The following is a 22,500-nucleotide window of genomic DNA, read 5'->3' on the forward strand; positions in this document are numbered from 1 at the left end:
GTGAGAGTGAGGATCACTAAATTGTGTGGTTTACCATCTACCTAAAGACAAATTTGAAGCAATCAGAAGTGATGAATGAGGACTTCAGGAGCATAAACTTTCTAAAACTGTGGGACACTGAGAAAAGCTAATTAATAGGTTTGAAAGAGGGTGAGAACATTGGGAATACAACTAAACTGACATGAAAAGCAACAACAAAATTGACATAAAAAAGCAGCAAGACTATATGTATACCTAAATTGCAAGTACAATTCAATTAAAACCACTGCAGTGCTCAAATGAAGTGGTTTTGAATGTGAAGTTAATGTTTGGGATATATAAGAAAATGCAGGAGGAGAACTAAAGAGAAACAGACTAGTTATACAGAATGAGCAGATAGACAAGTCAGAAAAGTGAAGACTAAGGGAAGGATAGCAACGTTAAAAAGGGATGAGGATCGGGCAGGGAAGACAACAGTAAACGCAGGGCTGCTAAATAAATAGTTATGTTCAGGGTTCATGAAGAGCAAGAAGGAATAGTTATCCAAGGTGTCCATTAATAGTATGGGGGTAATGGCTGGGTGGGTAATCACAGATCTTTCATAATGAACAATCCTGAAAGAACAAAAAAACGTGGTGCAGAGGGCATTGGCCATTATGGTAACAATCCTGAATTCATAGGGTTGAAGAAATATTGTAGTATAACCATTTTCCTTTTCAAGAAATAATGGGAAAAGGGTAAGGTTCTTAGGGACTAAAATAAGGTGTATGATTTCTCTTGATAGAAGAGGAAGCTGACAGAGACAAAAATCTGTTGGCCTCTTAATTTGGCCATAGTTTTGGGAAAAATTGTAGAAAAAGTTAGGAAAGAAGAATTATGGAATATTTGGAGGCACGTGATGTACAGAACTCAAGGAAACATGGATTCATAGCAGGGCAAATGTAATTTGACTGTGTAAGCAGGATATTAGATCAGACCAGTGTGGTGGATTATGACCTTCTTAGGCTTTATCAAGGCCTATGACACTGTGCCAAAAAAATGGTAACATCATATTAAAAGCACTTGTGAAGGGTCTTAGGCAGAAACATAGGTAAGCACCGAACAGACATTCGGATGCAGAAGCATATAATAAGTGAAGTTCACTTAGCTGAAAGGATAGTAACTACTGGGGTATGACTAGAATTGGTACTATGATTGCTTCTTTCACTATTTTAGTCCTTTATCCTGCAAAGGACTGTAAGGAAAATATTTCCATTTTCGTAATGCCACAAAGTTGGGAAACAAGGGTAGTACAAAGATAATAGTGATATAAACAATAGCATTTAATATACAGTGCCAAAAATTCAAACCAATGTATCTGGGAAGGAGAATCCCACGAATGGAGCATGCAACCAAGAGGAAAGTAAGTAGGTTGATCACCTAGCAGATGTTCATTTATCATTTGTTATATTATATTATATATTATTATAGTATATTGTTATATTTGTTATTGTAAATTAGATGATCCATTGATCTTTGTCAACCATTAACAGGGTCACAAGGAAAAAAAGATAATAGAGTGTGTGTGTGTGTGTGTGTGTGTGTGTGTGTGTGTGTGTGTGTGTGTGTGTGTGTGTGTGTGTGTATATATATATATATATATATATATATACTGTCTACTTCATAACATCGAAATCCCTCAATATCAGATCCCACATCGTCAAGTTGAAATGAACAAAAACTCACTTCAGTGAAAGACCGGATTGGCAAATCTACTCCTAGGATAAGTAATCACTCATACCAAAAGTCATGGAAATGAAACTGCACCATCCCCAACCCACACCCCCTAAATAAATATACCAACTCGAGATCACACTTCAGTTAGGAAAAGGGCAAAGTTCACCTTGTTGGCCAACAGGATACTTACCTTGGGAATAGATTCACTGATCCAGTCTTTTGCTGAAATGAGTTTTTGTTGATTTCGTCTCAACAATGCGGGATTCGATATTGTGGGATTTTGATGTTTTCAGGTAGACCCATATATATGTAGTTGCAATTCATGCTACTGAATGCTGACTTTGTTAACAGAATGTACTGCTGCCTTTTTACTTTGAAAACACACTTTGTCAGTTAGTAAAGGGTAATATGAACTGTAAATATATTGCAGGCAATATTGAGCCCACACATTTGCCACTTTAGTCAGTTTACAGCCTGCAGTAGTTAAGATGCCTGGTAAACTGATGAAATGAATAGTTCTAGTAGTTTACAAGTGGATTAAGAAAGGATACAGGACCATAATTAGATACAGTGGTATTCTTTTGTTTATTCGATTATTTATGTAACTGGGTAAGTGGTCTAGTCCAATGACCCTTTTCAGCCATGACCCAAAACAGAAACAAAAGCAAACAACATGAATATTCAAGAAGCATACAGTACATATGACCAAATGAAAATTCAAATGGTCTTGGACAAAAATATGCTTATTGCAGATCTGTGTGCTTGTTATAATGCCTTATGTACGTAGGAGAGATAGAGTTAACAGCAGAACCAAAGTTCTTTACAATGTTTACAGTATATAAATAAAAAGTACTTACATTTCTTAAGCTTACACAGGAAGATTACAGTTAACAGGGGACAGGGCAGGAAGTTCAAGGGAGTGATGGATTAGATGGTGGTATAAAGGGACTACATGATCTAAGGAATTCTGGTTGCAGCTTGAAAGTAAGAAATAAGGGAAGGAGGTGTTATGGAAGTAGGTGAGAATTGTTATCTACTCAGGCAGAAACAGAAAACAGACATAGAAAATTGCAAAGGAGCAAAGCGATAGTGACTCAGTAGCACTGCTTAGGACTAGTGAACAGTCCTAGGCATTTCTGAAGGAAGATGGTAAAGCTGCAAGAAGTGATACACCAGGGAAAAGTGGATATCGCCCCTCCAGTGCACAACCTTACTCATGTATGCTAACTCTAACCATACCACTTTGCCTTCCCATAACCTCATCTCTCCACATTACATTATAAAACACCTTTTCCCTAACAATGCCACTATGCAAGATAAACACATTTTCTATACACTAGGACAGCAGTAGAACTATTCCCTTACCTAGCATTTGCTCTAACCCTGAGCACCAAACACTCACACATACACTCCTGCTCCTTATGCCAAAATTTTCAAAGTATCTCAAAAATTTGACATTAACATATACAGCCACTTACCATGACCCAAAGCACATTCCCACGCATAACAGAATACTTGATATCCCTCTATTTGACTTTCCTAATCCACTTGCTAAACTACTAGAACCATTCATTTCATCATATGTAGGCATCTTAACTACTAAACTGACAAAAGTGACAAATGTGTGGCTCAATATTGCCCACAATACATTTACACCTCATATTACCCTTTACTAACTGAACTGACAGTGTGGTGCTTGGTGCTTTGACTGCAGCACTCTTTTTAGATCTGACTAAATCTTTTTTCTATGTCTGCTCTCTCAAGTATACTGGTTCCCTTATTTGCTTTTGTTATTGCATTCACTTTCTTTTATGGGTTCATTTCTGCCTTGTGAATTGTTATTAAAAGGTTAACCAAGCTGGAGCCTAATTCATACACATTGCAAAGATAAACATTATTTTTGAAGTATGTTTGTTATTTTCTGCTAATCTGAAACTGAGAACCTTCCCAACATACCTCTTAACTGTCTAGATTTTCACAGAATGTCCAGATTTTTACCTCACATATTTTGGCCCCTTCCTGTTCTTGGCTGGGGTGCCATCTGTGCAAAGTCTGCATGCTGAGGTGCCTTCTGCGCGGAGTCTGCATGTCCTCCCTGTGGTCGCGTGGGTTTCTTCTGGGTGCTTTGGTTTCCTCCCACATCCCAAAGACATGTTGTAGGTGGAATGGACACTCTCAATTGGCCCTAGGTGTGAGAGTGTGCATGTGTGTGCCTTCTGTGGAAGGCTGGGTGCTGGGCTGGCAACTCGGCACCATAAAACTCCACTGCCAATCATTCTGCGGACCGTTGTTCTGCTGTGGCGACCCCTAAGTGGGATAAGCTGAAAGGAAGTAGCACTTGTTTCCATAGCAGGTGCAAGTTTTACTGAGTCAGGTTGCTAGCCTGAGGCCCAACCCTCCTCAGAGGGTGCACTGCACACTCGTATGCACACACTCACACCTAGGGCCAATTTAGAATGTCCAGTCCACCTACTGCATATCTTTGGAATGTGGGAGGAAACTGGAGCACCCAGAGGAAACCCACACGAATGCAGGGAGGACATGCAGACTACACACAGAAGGCACCCCAGCTGAGAATTGAACTGGAAAACCTGTTGCTGTGAGGTGACAGTGCTAACTGCTACACCACTGCACTGTCCTTTAGACTTCATACCCTTCAGAAAATTCTTGCTGATGAAAACCTGTTATTGTATTAACTTTCTAAAATTTTAAGAGCAATATTTAAAGACGGTCCCTATTTTTGGGCCTTTGACCCCCCCCCCCATTATTTATGTCTTTGTCCAGATTTCTTGCTCTAACAGGTTGAGAGGTATGCTTCCTGCTATTAGTTTAGCTCAGCTCCTTACCAAGATCACATCTATTAAGAAGTTTCCCAACATTAATTTACTGCTGTTTCAAGTGATTTTTTAAGCTTTTAAGTTATTTTAAACTGGATGGACTTACATTAAACACTTTCCATTTTAACTGATTAGAACGTTTAAAGAATCCACCATTTGTATTCAACCTGAAGATGAAAAAATAAATGAAGAAAATGTCACCTAATGTGTGTGCGAAAACTCACTCATAAGATAATTTCTGGGAAAGAATGAAACAGTTGTTTTTCTATTGCTAATGATATCACAAATGACAGAAAGCAAGCTGCCCTCCCATGTGCTTGTCAGACTGCAGTTTGTGGCTCAATGAAGAGCCTAGTTATGATCATCATCATCAATCATCATCATCATCTTTCTTTCTGCCATTTTACATAGAGTTGGGGTGTCATGTCAGCTGTTGACACCTCTGCTGGTTCAGTGCCACTCTTATACTTTGTTCAACAGTCATGTGTTCTCTCAAGCAATCCATCCACACACCCATCTTTTTATTGGGTGCCCTTGCATCTTCTTGCCTTCTTTTTTGTTTCTGTCAAATCTGTTTTGTTAAATCATTCTTTGTTTTCCTTTATGTATGACCAAACCACCATGAACATTTCTCCTTGACCTTCTCTGCAACTGGGGCTACTTTGGCCTCTGTTCTGATTTCTTCATCTGTCCTACAGTGTGCATCCTGTTACCCATCTCAGGCACTTCAGGCTTCCTCAGCTGCTCTGCCTTCACTGGCCAGGTTTCTGTGCCATACATAAACACTGGTCACATCTGTCTTTTGCACACCTTGCCTTCTAACATCTTTGCACAACGAGCTTACTATAACCCAATAAACCAAGGGATAAAGACATGCAAGAAATTTGTAAGTGTATTATGTAATCATTTGTATCCTACGCCCTAGTGAGATATCACAGAAGTACAAATTTCAGTTGTGAACAGAATCTTGCTGAAACAACTTCTGACTTTGTAGATGAATTGAGAATTAGTCTGAAAATACATTTATGAAGACGCACGGCAGCAAGTGCTATAGAACTGTAAATAGAGTAAATGAAAACATACAAAGAAGGTTATTGTCAACATGCTACCTGATGTTTGGAAATACTTTAGGTATTGCTTTGACAGTGAAAAAAGCAAGTAAGATTGTATAAGATTTTGTTGTGAAAAAGACCGCAATATAATGTAAAATCTAATAAAAGAACAACAGAATACACAGCATGGTCCCGTGTGTGGATTGCAGTAAAGCTAAAGTTGTTAGAGATACACACGTAAACAGCATGTAACTTCTTGATATCAATTTAAGAAGAAAAAAATGGCTTTTGATAGACTTACAAAATTCTACATGTATGTTTATATGTTTGTGTGTGTGTGTGTGTGTATGTGTGTGTGTGTGTGTGTGTGTGTGTGTGTGTGTGTGTGTGTGTGTGTGTATAAAGTAGATATTTTGTGGAGGTTAATGGTTCACAGAGCTTCACAAAGCAGCTCTTTTTTACTCAGAAGTGTATTTTTAGAGTCTCATGTAAATTCAGTAGTCTGTGAGTGTGGACTCTGCTAATGTGGCCCTTAATTATAGTGTTATGCAACAGTAATTCATAGTTGTCCATGTTATGCAAGATCAGTGTACAAAATGTGTGGTATTGTAGTTGCATGCACCTATGCATTGCATTATAAGGATATAAGCAGATCAAAGCAGAGCAGCTTCTTCCTGCTCAGATTACCGATCCAAGTAAATAGTGCGGCATTGTGCATGTGTGTGTGAGGGTATATGTAAAGGGAAAGTTTAGGAGTAGTTAATGAACTTGTATATGATCGAGTGCTTATTGGGAGAGTACATATGGGTGTTTATGTTTGTTTGATGTTCACTGCCTGAAGTGATCTATGGCTGGTATGAATGGGGAGGTCATGGATGCAGAATGTGTTGGCACTAGATGTATGCGCATGTGTTGGTGTATGTGCACATGCATGATCATGTGTATAAGTGTAGAAGCTGTGAGTATCTGTGCACATCTGCATGGATTTGTTTGTTTCTGTGCATCTGGGAGGATGAGGGGTGTGTGTTATGTTGCAAGCACCTACGCTACTTCCTTGCATGAGCTACTAGGGAGCTCAGCTGATCAGTTGCCCAAACCACTCAGTTGAGTGATTCCTGGTCATGCAAATTGTAATTTAAGGGTATCAAGGGCCTTGCATTTTGTGCAAGACTATGAACTGCATTAAATTAGATAAGTGGAACTCAACCTATCCGTGCAGGGTGGGTTGTGCTTCAAAGGGGCATGACTGAATTTGGTTCAGAAGTAAAAGCTGGAAAATATAGGTACATAATCAAAGTGAGGCCAAAACTATACTTACATATATTTCATTATTATATGAAAGCAAGAACACTTGAACCTTGTCAATTTTATTGCCATTTTCAGGTGAAATGTCATACCTCTACCTTCACACAATATAGAAACATATATAGGTCTGTAATGGCACGTGCTACCAAGCTGTCCTCTGACACCAGTTGCATCCAACTAGTTGCTTTCATTCTGAAGTGTCCTTTCCAGGTGGAGGTATTATTTGTTATAAAAATTATGTATATTAGTTTATGAAAAAAATCATTTCAAAAGCAGCATTCTTTTTCTGGTACTATCCATTTTATAAATGCAGTTAACCCCTCCAGTGTAAGCATTATTAGGGAAATAACAGACTTACTGAGGTCTAAGATGCCCACTGTTTTTCTTTTTGGGCCTTATCATACACATATTGGTTTGTTATTCCATAGTAATGGTCAGTCTTTCAATGTTATTGCATACATAATATGTAAAGATGGTTTTCATTAAGAGTTACTTATTTATTTATTATTTGACATTTGTTGACCAGGATGGTCCAACTGGGCTAGTGCCCTTTTTCAGCAGACCCCCGGGGAGAAAAACTCCACAGTACAATTAAACAAAACTTACAGAAGTTGACTTAAAGGCAAAAGTGAATAACAATGATGCCGAAAGTGGTTAAGGTGGTAACTAATAAGATACAATATTTCTTTATAGATAAAATAATGTGAGTCATTGAAAATAGTGCCAGTAGATGTTTTAGAGTCAAGCACAGTGTTTTTTTTTATAATGTGCTTGAGAGATGATGGTGGAAGAAGGTAAAGCTTGAGACGAAAGAAGAGATTTGGATTTTGCAATAAGTGAGAGATTCAAGCTGTCTAGGACTAGTGGTTATTTCATAAAATCCGTTTCATTTTTCCAGTTTTCTAACTTCTGTGCAGTCCTTCACTTCTGAAACAGTATATCAATGCCTTCTTATAAATTAGCGATATCCGACTCTGTGCCTTTTATTTGTAAACCCATCTTTTTCATGTTGTTTAGATGGCATCTGCAGCAGACTCCAGACATGGACAGAAGGATGCATCTGATCAGAATTTTGATTACATGTTCAAACTCTTGGTCATTGGGAACAGCAGTGTAGGAAAAACATCCTTCCTCTTCAGATACTCGGATGACACTTTCAACTCTGCCTTTGTTAGCACTGTTGGGATTGATTTCAAAGTGAAGACAGTTTACAGGAATGACAAACGGGTGAAGCTTCAAATATGGGTAAGTGCCAGATATTTGTGTGCTTCATGATATAACCCTAGCTTACGATCATTCACGACTGTTTAACTGGCATTTCTTGTGTTAACAGCTGTGGTCCAGATACATTGGATGAGTTTTTTGTTTTATTCTTTGAAAACAAGCCATTGAAACTCTGACTTTTAAATCATTTTGTTGTATTGTAAATAAGCTGGCCAGTATCCCAACAGGGATAATTTCTGTATTCACAGACTCCAATGTATCTCATTTTGCTGTCGGACCATGTGAGAGTACAAACGCTGGTGTTAACTGTTTTAAGGTAACAGCCACACCTACATTTCTAATAATGTTTTTGTGCAGGCAGATGTATCTATGTGAATATGTGGATTTCAAATTATCAGGATGTTTGTAATAGGTTTTGTATATACATATAGGATTTGTCTAACAAGAGCCTGTATAATACATTATTGATCCTTACTGGTGGTATTCTTACTTCAGGTAATTTAACAAATGTCTCAAGTTTTGGATTATATTCCCAGCATCAAAATAATGTAGTGTACATAAACAATGCATCTTATATTACTATTGCACGTCTTTTCCATTACATTGTTCGAAGGATGTTGCATAATTTAGTATTTATTGTCTCACAAAACATTTTGCATAGTTTTCATAGCATATTATGTGCTAGCAAGTCTGTCAAAAGTATTCCAGTTGTATAATGAATCCATGGAAATGTTGGTAACTTGCACATTAAGAATTTAAAATAAATTAATAGTTTTAATTTTAGTCTGTTACTGACTTACTGTTTGGTCAAAGATTAAGAGAAAGTAAGAAGGAGACCAAACAGCTCTATTATTATTTACTTTTTTATCAGAGTTTAAGAGAAGGTAGGAAGATGATCAAACAAATACATCCAGTGATTTGCTCATGTTTACTGATGACTGTATTTGCTGTTAGTATAGAAGATGAGCTTCTGTTGCATCATGTCATGTGTGATGTAATACCATGTAATACAATGTAATATGATATAAAGCCACCCCTTTAGGGAAAGAAAAGTCTGTTGTGACTGGCGCACCTCTCAAGTGCTATCAAACAAATATATTATTATTACTTTTTCATACTGTTTGTCAAAGTTTAAAAGAAGGTAAGGATGAGACCAAACAAATCCATCCAAGGATTTACTCATGTTGTACACTGATGACTATATTTACTGTTAGCGTAGAAGATGCGCTTCTCTTACTCTGTTATTTTTGTCTCTGATGCAGTAGCGGCTGGTGACTTTGAATCAAAGGGGGGTCTGCAGGAGACAGATGAATGGGTTGGACCACTTACAAAGGGTGAAGCCAACTAGGAAGGGGTGACGGTGAGATCAACACTTACCATGCTTACCAGTTTACATAAAATAAGTGCTCAGTCACTACTGCATATGCTGAATATTCTACCAACCAATACTAGACAGAGCCCCCCATCCCAATTGCCTACCAAAAGTATGTGGTTTGAACCTATGAAGTTTAAAAAAAATGCAGTTACATTACTGTTTTGCTTTCACATAAACATTAGCCAAAGATCAGCAGTTGTACTCACTCCAGCTCACTATACCCAAATGCACAGCAGTCTTACAAAGGCAGAATTATAATAGTAAATAGTAGGACCATGCATTTCATTTACAAACAGCCCCCCCCATAACCTTTACCTATCTAAAGTAGGTGGTTTGGCCTTGCCAGCATCAGTAATAATGTTTTCATTACTATATTGAATTGATGCATGTAAATAGCCAGAGTTCACATTCTGTCTTATTTCATCCAAATACACATTAGTCCTGCAAAGTCAGAAGTATTACACCAAAGCTACAGTGCCAAACATTTCATCCACAAACAGCCATCATATCAATTGCCAGGCTAAAGTATCTGCTTTGCCCCTGCCAGGATTAAAACAAAAATATCAATGATTGTATTAATTTAGTCTGTTGCACCGAAACAGTCATCACAGGCTTGCATGACAGCTGACTTTCCCCAAATACACATTAATCTTGCAAAGCCACAATTACAACAGTAAATAGCAAGGCCAGTCACCCCTTTTAATTCACGAACACCTCCCATTGCCTAACTAAAATACCTGCATACCTGCATTACTTTCATTTTTTTGACAGAAACATTAGTTACAGCTTGTGTGTTCCAGCCCAAAAATTTCATTTTATTTATTTTACTTTTGTTTGCCTGAGATTCTGCAACCAGCTTTAGTTTAAAAAAAAAAAACTTTTCAGCATATGTCCAGGGAGAAGAGCTCCAACAAACATTTATAAACAAACCTTCACAGATATGAAATAACATACATTAAGAATTACTCATAAACTTTCTAATTATTTTACATTCATCTTAAAGTACAGACAGAAAAAATATTATAGTTTTGCAAAGCTAGAATTACAACATAGGTAAGGGCTATTTCTTCCATTTACACGTAGCCCAAGTCTCCACTAACAACCACAACCACAGCATATGACTTGCTCTTGCGAAGTAAAAAAAAAAAAAAAACAACAACAAAAAAGATGACACTGTCATTAAGGTAAGTATTCTTTTTTTTCACATAAACAATACTCAGAGTTCAGAACTTGTAGTCAATCACACTTCACTTAAATGCATATTACTCTTGCAAAACAAGCCAGAACTGGAGTAATCTCATTCGCACATAAGCATTGCTCCCATTGCAACTGCCTACCCAGAAAATCTGCTATGAGCCTACAGTGTTTAAAATACCAAAAATAACTGACCACAGTTACATTATTGTATTTCTTTCACATCACATAGCCAAGAACTTGTAAATGATCTTACTTCAATTCACCCATATACACTGTACTCATGTAAAAGTATGGTTTGTTTCAACAACAAAACATTGACAAGCAGTCCTAATTTATCTTGACTAACCTTGCAAAAAGATATTGGGTTAAAAAAAGAATGTGTCATCAATAAACAGCTCCCAGAACACACTGTATACCTAGTATCTCTTTGACTCCTGCCAGGATGTTATATTTAAAACATAAAAAAAAAAAAAAAAAAGGAAGTCATCAACAGCCCCCAGAACACATAGACCACTAGTATCTGGTTGATCATGCCAGTGTATGATATTAAAACAAAATCAACAGTCCTCAAGACACATTGCCTCCCTAGTATATGGTTAACCCTGCCTGGATAGTATATTAAAAAAAAAAAACAGAAAGTCATCATCAGCCCCCAAAGTATCTTCTTCTTTTTCTTTCGGCTGCACCCATTAGGGGTCACCACAGCGGATCATCTGTTTCCATTTCTTCCTGTCCTCTGCATCTTGTTTTGTCACACCAACCACCTGCATGTCCTCTCTCACCACATCCATAAACCTTATCTTAGGCCTTCCTCTTTTCCTGTTACCTGGCAGCTTCATCCTCAGCATCCTTTTCCCAATATACCCAGCATCCCTCCTCAGCACATGTCCACACCAACGCAATCTCACCTCTCTGGCTTTGTCTCCAGACCTTCCAACTTGGGCTGACCCTCTAATATACTTATTCCTAATCCTGTCTACCCTCATCACACCCAGTGCAAATCTTAACATCTTTAACTCTGCCCCATCCAGCTCTGACTCCTGCCTTTTTGTCAATGCCACTGTCTCCAACCCGTATAACATTGCTGGACTCACTACCCTCTTGTAGACCTTCCTTTTCACTCTTACCAGTACTCGTCTGTCACAAATCCCTCCTGACATTCTTCTTTACCCACCTTGCCTGTACTCTCTTCTTCACCTCTCTTCCACACTCGCCATTACTCTGAACTGTTGATCCCAAGTGTTTAAACTCATCCACCTTCGCCAACTCTACTCCCTGCATCCTCACCATTCCTCTATCCTCCCTCTCATTCACGCACATATATTCTGTCTTAGTCCTGATGAATTTTTCTCTCCTCTCTAGAGCATATCTCCACCTCTCCAGGGTCTCCTCAACCTGTTCTCTACTCGCACTACATATCACAATGTCATCTGCAAGCATCATAGTCCACGGGGACTCCTGTCTGATCTTGTCTGTCAACCTGTCCATCACCACTGCAAATAAGAAAGGGCTCAGAGCTAATCCTTGATGTAATCCCACCTCCACCTTAAATGCATCTGTCACTCCCACTGCAGATCTCACCGCTGTCACACTACCCTTGTACATATCCTGTACCACTCTTACATACTTCTCTACCATTCCCGACTTCCTCATACAATACCACAACTCCTCTCTAGGCACCCTGTCATATGCTTTCTCTAAGTCCACAAAGACACAATGCAACTCCTCCTGACCTTCTCTGTACTTCTCCATCAACATTCTCAGAGCAAACATCACATCTGTAGTGCTCTTTCCTGGCATGAAACCATACTGCTGATCACTAATCATCACCTCCCTTCTTAACCTAGCTTCTACTACTCTTTCCATAATTTCATGCTGTGACTGATCAATTTTATCCCTTTGTAGTTACTACAGCTCTGCACATCACCCTTATTCTTAAAAATCGGTACCAAAACACTTTTCCTCCACTCCTCAGGCATCCTCTCACTTTCCAAGATTTCATTAAATAATCTAGTTAAAAATTCCACTGCCATCTCTCCTAAACACCTCCATGCTTCTATAGGTATGTCATCTGAACCAACAGCCTTTCCATTCTTCATCCTCTTCATTGCTGTCCTTACTTCCTCCTTGCTAATCCATTGCACTTCCTGATTCACTATCCAAACATCATCCAATCTTCTCTCTCTCTCATTCTCTTCATTCATCAGCCCCTCAAAGCACTCCTTCCATCTGTTCAACACACTCTCCTCGCTTGTGAGTACATTTCCCGTCATTATCCTTTATCACCCTTACCTGCTGCACATCTTTCCTAGCACGGTCCCTCTGTCTAGCCAATTGGTACAGGTCCTTTTCTCCCTCCTTAGTTTCCATCCTTTCATACAACTCTCCGTATGCCTTATCCTTAGCCTTTGCCACCTCCCTCTTTGCCATGCACCTCATCTCCTTATACTCCTGTCTACTTTCTTCATCTCTCTGACAATACCACTTCTTCTTCGCCAACCTCTTTCTCTATACACTCTCCTGTACTTTCTCATTCCAACACCAGGTCTCCTTGTCCTCCTTCCTCTGTCCAGATGTCACACCACATATTGACCACTATATCTTGTTGACCATGCCAGTGTATTTTATTAAAAAAAAATCAACAGTCCCCAAAACACATTGCTTCCCTAGTATCAGATTAACCTAGCCAGGATAGTATATTAAAAAAGAAAGTCATCAACAGCCCCCCAAACACATAGACCACTAGTATCTGGTTGACCATGCCAGTATATTATATTAAAAAAAATCAACAAGCCCCAAAACAGATTGTCTCCCTAGTGTCTGGCATAGCCGGTTTTAGGCACCAGCGAACCCTGCGGTCGCTGGGGGCCCCCTGTTCCCTGGGGGCCCCCAACCACAGCAAGTTATCTTATCCTGATATTTTGTCACATCTGTAAAACCAACAAAAGCTAGTGCAGCAGTCTTGCATACTTAATAAACTATGAGGGTAATAACTCTTATTTATATTTCCCTTAAAATTCAAAGATATTTCTGGTTGTAGTAACAGTGTTTTGTCAAGTAACAGGCATCAGAATGCCATTAAATATTTTACTACTGACATCGTGCTCCTGGCTTAGTTAAACCCTGCTTTTGGACATTTTCTCCACTAAAACTAACTACATAGCCAGCTTTTAGTCCCTGCAAAACCATGGCTGCAGGGGGGCCCCATAATCATCTTTGTCTGTGTGGGGGCCCCACAAAAGCTGCTGCTGATTGGGGGAAAAATGAGGAATGAAAAATGCATTCATTTCCTAATTATGCTCTTTAACATGAACAGGGCTGTGATATGACCCTGTTAGGATGAAGATGATAATGAACATGAACAATATAAGCACTAGAGGGACTTACCTCAGTGCAAACTTTGATTTTAAGAAGAGCTGATGCTTCTGATCATCAGGGATAGTTTCTCTTTCAGGTAGTTTTATAACTAATACCAGAACACCAGATTCTATAACTCAATTTCTTTGCTTAAGAATTCAGTATAATCCCAAAAATAATAGAATAAATGCTCAGAATCATAAATATGTTTAAATATTTCTCTAATTCACTTAAAATAACATATTTTGTATCAACATCTATTTTTGGACAATAAGTATAAAACTCAGATGTCTGGATTAATTGACTGTTTGCAATCCTGAATGATTTACCAGCAAATCAGACTTTTTCAAGGATAAAGCGAAAGTATGAACAAAATCAGGGAATGTCTGTGAAAGTAGGGACAGTGACAAGTATGCATTACTCCTCAATGGGATAAATCTTACTGCTTCTGCTGTTTGACGACTGCTAAACAGCAGTGACTAATCTGGTGTGGCAGTACCAATGTTGCACAAGGCATTGCTGTTTGCTGAAATTAAGTACATAACTAGTACTGCTGTGGCTTATGCATGTGTGTGTGTGTGTGTGTGTGTGTGTGTGTGTGTGTGTGTGTGTGTGTGTGTTTGTGTGTGTGTGTAAAAAACATCAATGATTTTTATCTGTGCATGCACCCAATAATGCCAGGACACAGACATTATTCTTCTGTGTATCAGTAAAAAAATGTACCTAACAAGTAATTATATTTCGAAAATAAGACAGAACATATATCACAGAACATTCAGACACTTAGATATTCTTGGAGTCTGATTGCCCCCACTCAATAGACTGTCTAAATGGATAATGGGGACTCCCTTTATCATCCTTGACTCTGTGGGGGCCCTCAACAAAGCTGTTGCTTGTTGGAGAAAAATGTATCAATTTTCTGAATACGCTGTTTAACCTGAATGGTGCTGAGATATGACCCTTTTAGGATAAAGCTAATAATAGCCTCTGTTTACAACCACACCCATTCTAAAACCAGCCCTGCTCAAATGTTTGTGTGTACATAAAGCTGCCACAGGTTATGCGGGGCTAGAGATTGTGTGGATATTACATCTTTAATTTTCATCACAGTCGAACCTTAGAGGTGTGCACATGAAGTCATTATAGCTTGTGTTTGAGCTGAGGGCAGTGTTTCTCACAGACCTCAGAGGTGTACAAAAAAGGTTACTATAGCTTGTGTAAGAGAGGTGTACTGTCTAGGAGCAACAAATTTGAATATTACTGAAATTATTCTCACAATCACATACTAGGCACATATACATGTGGCTACCTTTGACTGGGGTGAAGAACATGCTATGTATATGTATATCATCAGTCACTTGAAATATATGACAAAGGCAATTTAAATCTCTGCTTTCATCCCAGTCTAACACCAGAGGGATGCATAGGCAGTGACTTGTCTTTTAGAGGGTTAGGAGGTAGGCAGTATTTCCAGATAAGACTTAAATATTCTCACAACTACTGGCTTGTTAGTTTACTGTAAGCTACAATTTTGTCAGCTTTGAAAATTAAGCCTTGGGCGCAAATTATGCCTTGAAAGAAAAAAATAAGACTTAAATTATTTTTTTCTTCATAATTTTTATTTAGGCAACCATTGGAGTAAAATGTTGAGAAAATGCTCTAAAATGCATCCCAGACCATCTGTAAACATGTGGCTTCTTCGGCCCTGACCTGAGTTCATAGGTTCATAGGTTCATAGGTTCATACTAGGCTATCTGCCCTAGGGCATTTATAAGCCTAGCCAGAATGTGTTTGGCTTTCGCCACCCATTTTAAATTTATTTTGCTATGCCCTTTTGAGGTTAGTATACTGTGCCTCTATCTAACAGTGACACAGAAGTATTTCCTAAATGGTTATTACTGGGCTGTCTTGTTCAGGAAAGGTGTGTTGAAGGATGCAAGGAAAACTAAAGCTGAACCACAACAGTGAATTTGTTTCCTTAATCATAATTTCTGTTCAATCTATTATTGGATGAAAAGGTTGTGTAAAATGCACTTCAGAGCATATAGAAAGTTATGGCTTCTTGAAAAGCTTAGAGTAAGGCAAAATGTGAGATAAGGAAGAAAAAGGTAATGTGGATGGTATGGGGAGCCCAAAAGGAGAAGGAGTCAGAGGAGAGGACTGGAGGGTGTGTGTGTGTGTGTGTGTGTGTGTGTGTGGGGGGGGGTTGAAATGTAGGTCCAGTCATCATTTCACTTTAAGTCCAGACCTGTACATAGACTTGTTGCAATGTATCACTGTTGCAACTAAGTGCCAGTAACTCTAACTGCCTCTTTGTTAGACAGCTCAACATAGTGATAGTGTGATACATAGGCCTGTTGCAATGTAAAAGCTTGTAGCTGCAGGTCTGTCTATGGATACTGCTCCTAAAAGTTTGCAGCATGAAATAGAAGGTTGCTTAGGATGGATGGCATTGTTAGGATGATGCTTATATTGGAAGTGCCTAGAGGGCCCCCAACTTGACATTTGCTGGGGGCCCCCAAAATGCTAACACCGGCCCTGTGTCTGGTTAACCCTGCCAGGATAATATATCAAAAAATGTCATCAACAACCCCCAAAACAAACAGACCACTAGTATCTGGATGACCATGCCAGTGTATTATATTTAAAAAAAATCAACAGTCCCCAAAACACATTGCCTCCCTAGTATCTGTTTAAGCCTGCCAGAATAGTACATTAAAAAACAGAAAGTCATCACCAGCCCCCCAGAACATATACACTACCTACTGCTATCTGATTGACCCTGCCAGACTCCAGACCCAGAATTTTACAAACAAAATGTATTCAAGTCCTGCACCAAACAGTATCTGGTCTGTCCTGCCAAGAAATAATAAATAAATGCATAAATTTTCTGGTAGACCCTGCCAGAAAAAAAATTAGAGAAAGTGTCCAGTTAACTACAGGTAACAGTTTTTGAACAGATCTACAGTGAGCCTTTTAATGTTTCTAATATCAAATGTAAACTGTTCGAAAATAATCTGTTTTTTTTATTTTAAAATTTGATACGCTGTCCCCTAAGGGGTTAAATACAGACTGCAAGTGGAAATGGTTAATTTAATTTAATTGTTTAATTAATTGATTGTTGTGGGGTTTGTTATATAAGGGATTTTCTTTTTGGTAAAATTTTATACTCTGTAAAGGGTGTTAAAGCCGAGGCACTAGAGGAATTTTTATGCTATTTTATTTTTTAATAAAAGTGTTTTTGGTATCCTGACCATCCAGTTTGTGGTTGCTGCTACAAAGTATCTGGTTGAACCTGCCAGGAAAAAGTGCATAAAGTATCTGATTGGCCCTGCCAAAAAAAAAAAAAACACTCAGAACTCAATAACGCATGATTTTTTTCCACAGTACTTGATTAAAACAAAGAGTTAGAAGGTCACACTGAAAAAACAATCAGAAAAAACTAAACGAAAACTCCAGCCAAGCTAGAACTTCCAATGAGTGACCTCCCAAACCTTCTGTAACAGAGGCACATGGGATATATGCAAATGACCCTTATGAACATCAGATGTTTCAGCTGATTGGTGATTCTGATTGCCCATGACTTTTAAATTTAAAGTCGTTTTAATGGACAATTTCAGGCCAATAAAGCCAAACCCCACTAGCTATGGATATGCATATTTCGGCCTTGTTATGACCTCGTCAGCATAGCATAAGCAGAGTGTTTGACTAAGCATAAGAAACACAGGGTTGTTATACCAATATCAGCTGGGTATAACAACCCTGTGTTTCTTATGTTTAGTCAAACACTCTGCTTATGCTATGCTGACGAGGTCATAATGTCAAAATATGCATATCCATAGCTAGTGGGGTTTGGCTTTATTGGCCTGAAATTGTCCATTAAAACTACTTCAAATGTAAAAGTCATGGGCAATCAGAATAGCCAGTTAGCTGAAACACCTGATGTTCATAAGGGTCATTTGCATATATCCCATGTGCCTCTGTTACAGGAGGTTTGGGAGGTCACTCATTGGAAGTACTAGCTTGGCTGGAGTTTTCATTTAGTTTTTTCTGATTGTTTTTTCAGTGTGATCTTCTAACTCTTGGATGTTCTTCGTTCCCCATTGCTGCAGTCCTTACTATTGGGGTGTAGTCCGCTGTCCAGTCGGCCCGAATACCAGAGTATATGGCTGACGTTGGTCAGGGCGCATTAGACTGACGTCAGTACGTCAGGGTACTAATGCGCATGACCGACGTCATATCCCCAGTCTTTTTTTGCCGCATGGTCCGATGCAGAAGCAGTTTTGCGAGTGCAGGTTGGCGTTCTGAAATATTTCCGAAACCGGAGTTTCAGACCGAATCAGAGTTGGCTAAGTACCCGTTGGGAACATTTTGGTTTTCTTGCCTCAGTATTTAACCGGATGTCAGAAAAAGTGAATAACTGTATTTCTTGTGGGAAACAGATACCTCATAGGGATTACCATACATTGTGTATACCTTGTTTAGGGCCTGAGCACGACGTTGTTGGATGCCGCTCTTGTGCTAGGTTTAACAAACGCACTATTAAGAGACGGTTAGACTGTGCCAGGTTAGTGTTTGGGAAGCGTTGCAATTATAAAATGCCGCCGGATGCTCCGGCGCCCGCTTCGTCAAGAAGCGCAAGGACAAAACAGCGAAGCCTAGGGTTGATGAACCGCAGTCCCGGACGTCGGTTCTTTAGAAGGCTCAGTGGAGCCAGAGGTTTTGCCAGGAGTTTCTTTGGAGTCTCAGGCAGAGACTTTACTGTTACAGGATGTGCCTTCTCAGGAGGTAGGCCAGGCTGAGGGGCTTCTCAGGTAACTGTTCTTCCCTCTCTTCCCAAGGTAGTTAGAGCCTCTCCTTCTGTTGCCAAAACTTCTTTGAGAGGTAGGCCAAGTTCAGCTTCAGTGGGGCTTCTCCTAGCATTTCGGGTTCTGTACCTAAGAAACATATGCTTAAAATGGCAGAAGATTTGATTACTATGATTAGAGGTTCTATGCCCCCTCCTGATAAGAGGCCCAGGGTGGAACCGGAGTTTGATAGTTTTGAACAGTGTTCAGAGGCTTCTGAGTCTTCTGTGGAAGACTTGCAGGAGTATCCTCCTTATTCTGATTCTGATGTGGATGATTCCACTCCTACAGCTTCTCCTCCTGAGGATTTCTCATTTTCAGAGACTCTACGTTCCATGAGGGAGCACTTTAAATGGGAAGGCCAGGATTACTCTGATTCCAGGAAAAGGCTTAGGGAATTCTTGTTTTACCCCAGCATAGGCCCTTAGCTATACCTCCTGTGTTGAATGTGGTGGAAGATGTTTTGCAGAGGCTTCCTGAACCCTGACTCTTTGCCTCCTGCTCCTGTTAAACCCGATAGGTACTATAGGGTGCCTGAAGCTCATAAGTATTTGTTTAAGAGTCCTAGGGCGGACCCAGAAACTGTTTCTCAGGGGCCTAAAGGTGTTAAGGCCTCTGTGGTTAAAAATCCTGTTCCCACTGATAAAGAGGCAAGGGCTTTGGATAGGTGGGGAAAGAAAGTGTATACTTCTTCCACTCTAGCCATGAGGCGTTGAATTGTCAGTTTCACATGCTAAAATATCAAAATTATCTCCTTTCACAATTGAAATCTAAGGTGGATGCTTTGGCGGAAGGTATTGAGTGTAAAGAGTTGTTGGATTTGGTTCATGTGTCTGAACAAGTGGGTAAGCATTCTTTGCAATGTGGTTTTGATGCTGTACAGGCCTCCTCGAGGGTGGCTGCCACTAGTTCTGTTCTTCGCAGGCATGCCTGGTTGAGGGATCAGAATTTAGCTGAGCATGTTAAGACAAGGATTTTGGATGCTCCTTTACAGTCTGATGTGTTGTTTGGTTCGCCTGTGGAAGCAGTTTTAAAGAAAATGGAGGACAAAGCTAAGTCTATGCAAACTGTTAAAGATTTTTGCAGGTGCAGCCACCAAGTTTAGTAGAAATTGGCCTGCTAAGGGGTGGACATATCCTGCTTATGATTCCCAGTCTAGGGGTGGGTCTAGACGTGGTAGGGGCAGAGCTCAAGGTTCTTTAGGCCTAGAACAGGGAGTTCACCTGCTCAGACTTCTGGTGAGGGCAGGGGTCAGTCCTTTCGTAAACAGACCCAATGACCTGCCCTTTCAGCTGCCAGTAGATTCTCGCCTGGTAGCTCCTTTGGGTGGAAGACTGTCTCTTTTCAAAGAAAATTGGGATTTAATTACTCAAGACAGATGGGTGTTGGATATCATTCACCACGGTTACAGGTTTTATTTCCATACAATGCCTCCTTTCAAAGGCATGCCAGACGTTCCTCCTCCACAAAGAAAAGAGGCTCACAAGCAAATTTCTCAGTTACTCCAGATGGGGGCCATTCAGCCAGTTCCTGTATCAGAAAGGGGCCTAGGATTTTATTCTCGCCTGTTCCTAGTACCAAAGAAGGGGAACACGTGGAGACCAATTTTGGATTTATCTCTCCTCAACACTTATCTGGACATTCCCAAGTTCAAGATGTTGACGTTACAACAGCTTTTACCTCTGATGGGCAAAGATCACTGGATGGTAACTTTAGATCTCAAGGAAGCTTACCTTCATGTGCCTATAAGGCTAAGTTGCAGGAAGTATCTGCGGTTTCGAGCTGGAAATTCTCATTATCAGTTCTCTGCATTGCCCTTTGGCTTATCTACTGCCCGGAGAGTATTCACAAAGGTTCTGGCTCCAGTGATAGCTTACTTCAGGCTGCAAGGAATTCAAATCTATCCTTACTTGGACGACTGCCTGATTCTGGCTCAAGAAAAGGAAGACCTTCTACAGCATCTGGAATATGTTATAGCAGTGCTAAGATGCCTAGGGTATTCTGTGAACGAAATAAAGTCCAGTCTAGTACCCTCTCAAGACATGTGCTTTCTGGGTGTGAGACTGAATACAGCAGCCCAGATGGCCTTTTTAACCCCGGACAAACAAAAGAGTCTATCACTTTACTTCCATCAACTATCTCATCAGTCCGTGCTGACTGCAAGGACAGTCCTTCAAGCATTAGGGTTCATGGCATCTTGTATTCTGGTGCTTCCCAATGCCAAACTGCATATGAGGAAGCTACAATGGTATCTCAAAATGTATGGACACAGCACTGCCAGGATTTGGACACTGTCATTCAAATAATACCTTGCCTTCAAAAAGAATTTTTGTGGTGGGCTCAGGAATGTCACCTAAACAAGGGACTCTCTGTGACCCGGCCAGAGGCGAGTCAGATTTTAACGACAGATGCCTCGGACATTGCTTGGGGAGCTCATCTAAATGGAAAGTGGATACAAGACAAGTGGCCTGCCAGACTACAGCATCTACATATCAACATGAAGGAGATGTTAGCAGTCCAGTTTGCATTAATGGCTTTCAAGGAGTTAATTCTTCCAGGGCAGGTGTTGATTCTAACAGACAACACAACTGTCATGTGGTACATCAACAAGCAAGGGGAACACATTCTTATCCTCTATGCAGGCAAGCAATGATTTTATGGGAGACTGCGCTAAGCTTGCAACTAACTCTTCAGGCAAGGTTTCTGCCGGAGCACAGAACTCCATAGCAGTTGTGTTAAGCAGACAAATCATGGATCCCCACGAGTGGAAACTGGATCTTCATGTATTTCACAAATTGACAGTGTCATGCGGAAGTCCAGACATAGATCTGTTCGCTTCTCCACTAAACCACCAGCTGCCAAAGTATTGCACAAAGGGGTTTCATCACACAGCTTGGAAAGTGGATGCTCTGTCTTTCAGTTGGAAAAACCTTCATGTGTATGCCTTTCCACCTCTGCCTCTTCTTCCAAAGGTACTATTAAAGGTCAGACAAGACAGGCCAAGGATGATTTTGATAGCTCCAGATTGGCCTCGCAACACTGGTACCCACTACTATGGAGTCTGGTAAAGAAGCCTCCATGGCCTTTACCTCTGATTCCTCATCTGTTATCTCAGAAGGACGGTCATCTGCTCAATGTCAAGCTTCACTCTCTTCATCTAACAGCCTGGCATATTCTGTGTTGAAACACAGCAGGTCTCAACTTCCTCAACAAGTTTTAAATGTGATTATGGAAGCTAGAAGACCTAGTACAAGGAAAGTGTACGCAGAAAAATGGAAGAGATTTTTATTTTGGAGCACAGCAAAGAATTTGGAGATTTCTGAGCCTAATTTGAGTGTGGCTCTTCAATATCTTACTGAGTTATTGGACAAAGGTTTGTCCTTCTCTTCCATTAAGATTCATGCTGCAGCAATTTCAGCTCACTATGATTGTGACCCACCATTGTTTTCGCATCCTTTGTTCAAGCAGTTTCTTAGAGGGGCAAAGAATATAAGACCCCCACGTAGAGCTCCTACTCCTGCTTGGGATCTCAATTTTGTGTTGGAAAAACTTACTCTACAACCTTTTGAGCCTCGGCTACTGCTGAATTGAAATACTTGTCATGGAAGACT

At 39.9% G+C, this 22,500-nt stretch overlaps 1 protein-coding gene across 1 annotated transcript in view; it reads left to right on the plus strand.

The window, feature by feature from the left end:
* Nucleotides 1–22,500, plus strand: part of RAB3B (RAB3B, member RAS oncogene family) — a 369,726-nt gene that overhangs the window by 64,338 nt on the left and 282,888 nt on the right. Inside the window, exon 2 of the mRNA XM_044086073.1 lies at nt 7,907–8,134. Coding sequence (XP_043942008.1) covers nt 7,907–8,134 — 228 coding nt within the window. The remainder of the gene's footprint in view (nt 1–7,906; nt 8,135–22,500) is intronic.

Source organism: Protopterus annectens, chromosome 10.part0 (genome assembly GCF_019279795.1).
Source record: "Protopterus annectens isolate FY-2018-M chromosome 10.part0, PAN1.0, whole genome shotgun sequence".
Lineage (NCBI taxonomy): Eukaryota > Metazoa > Chordata > Ceratodontiformes > Protopteridae > Protopterus > Protopterus annectens.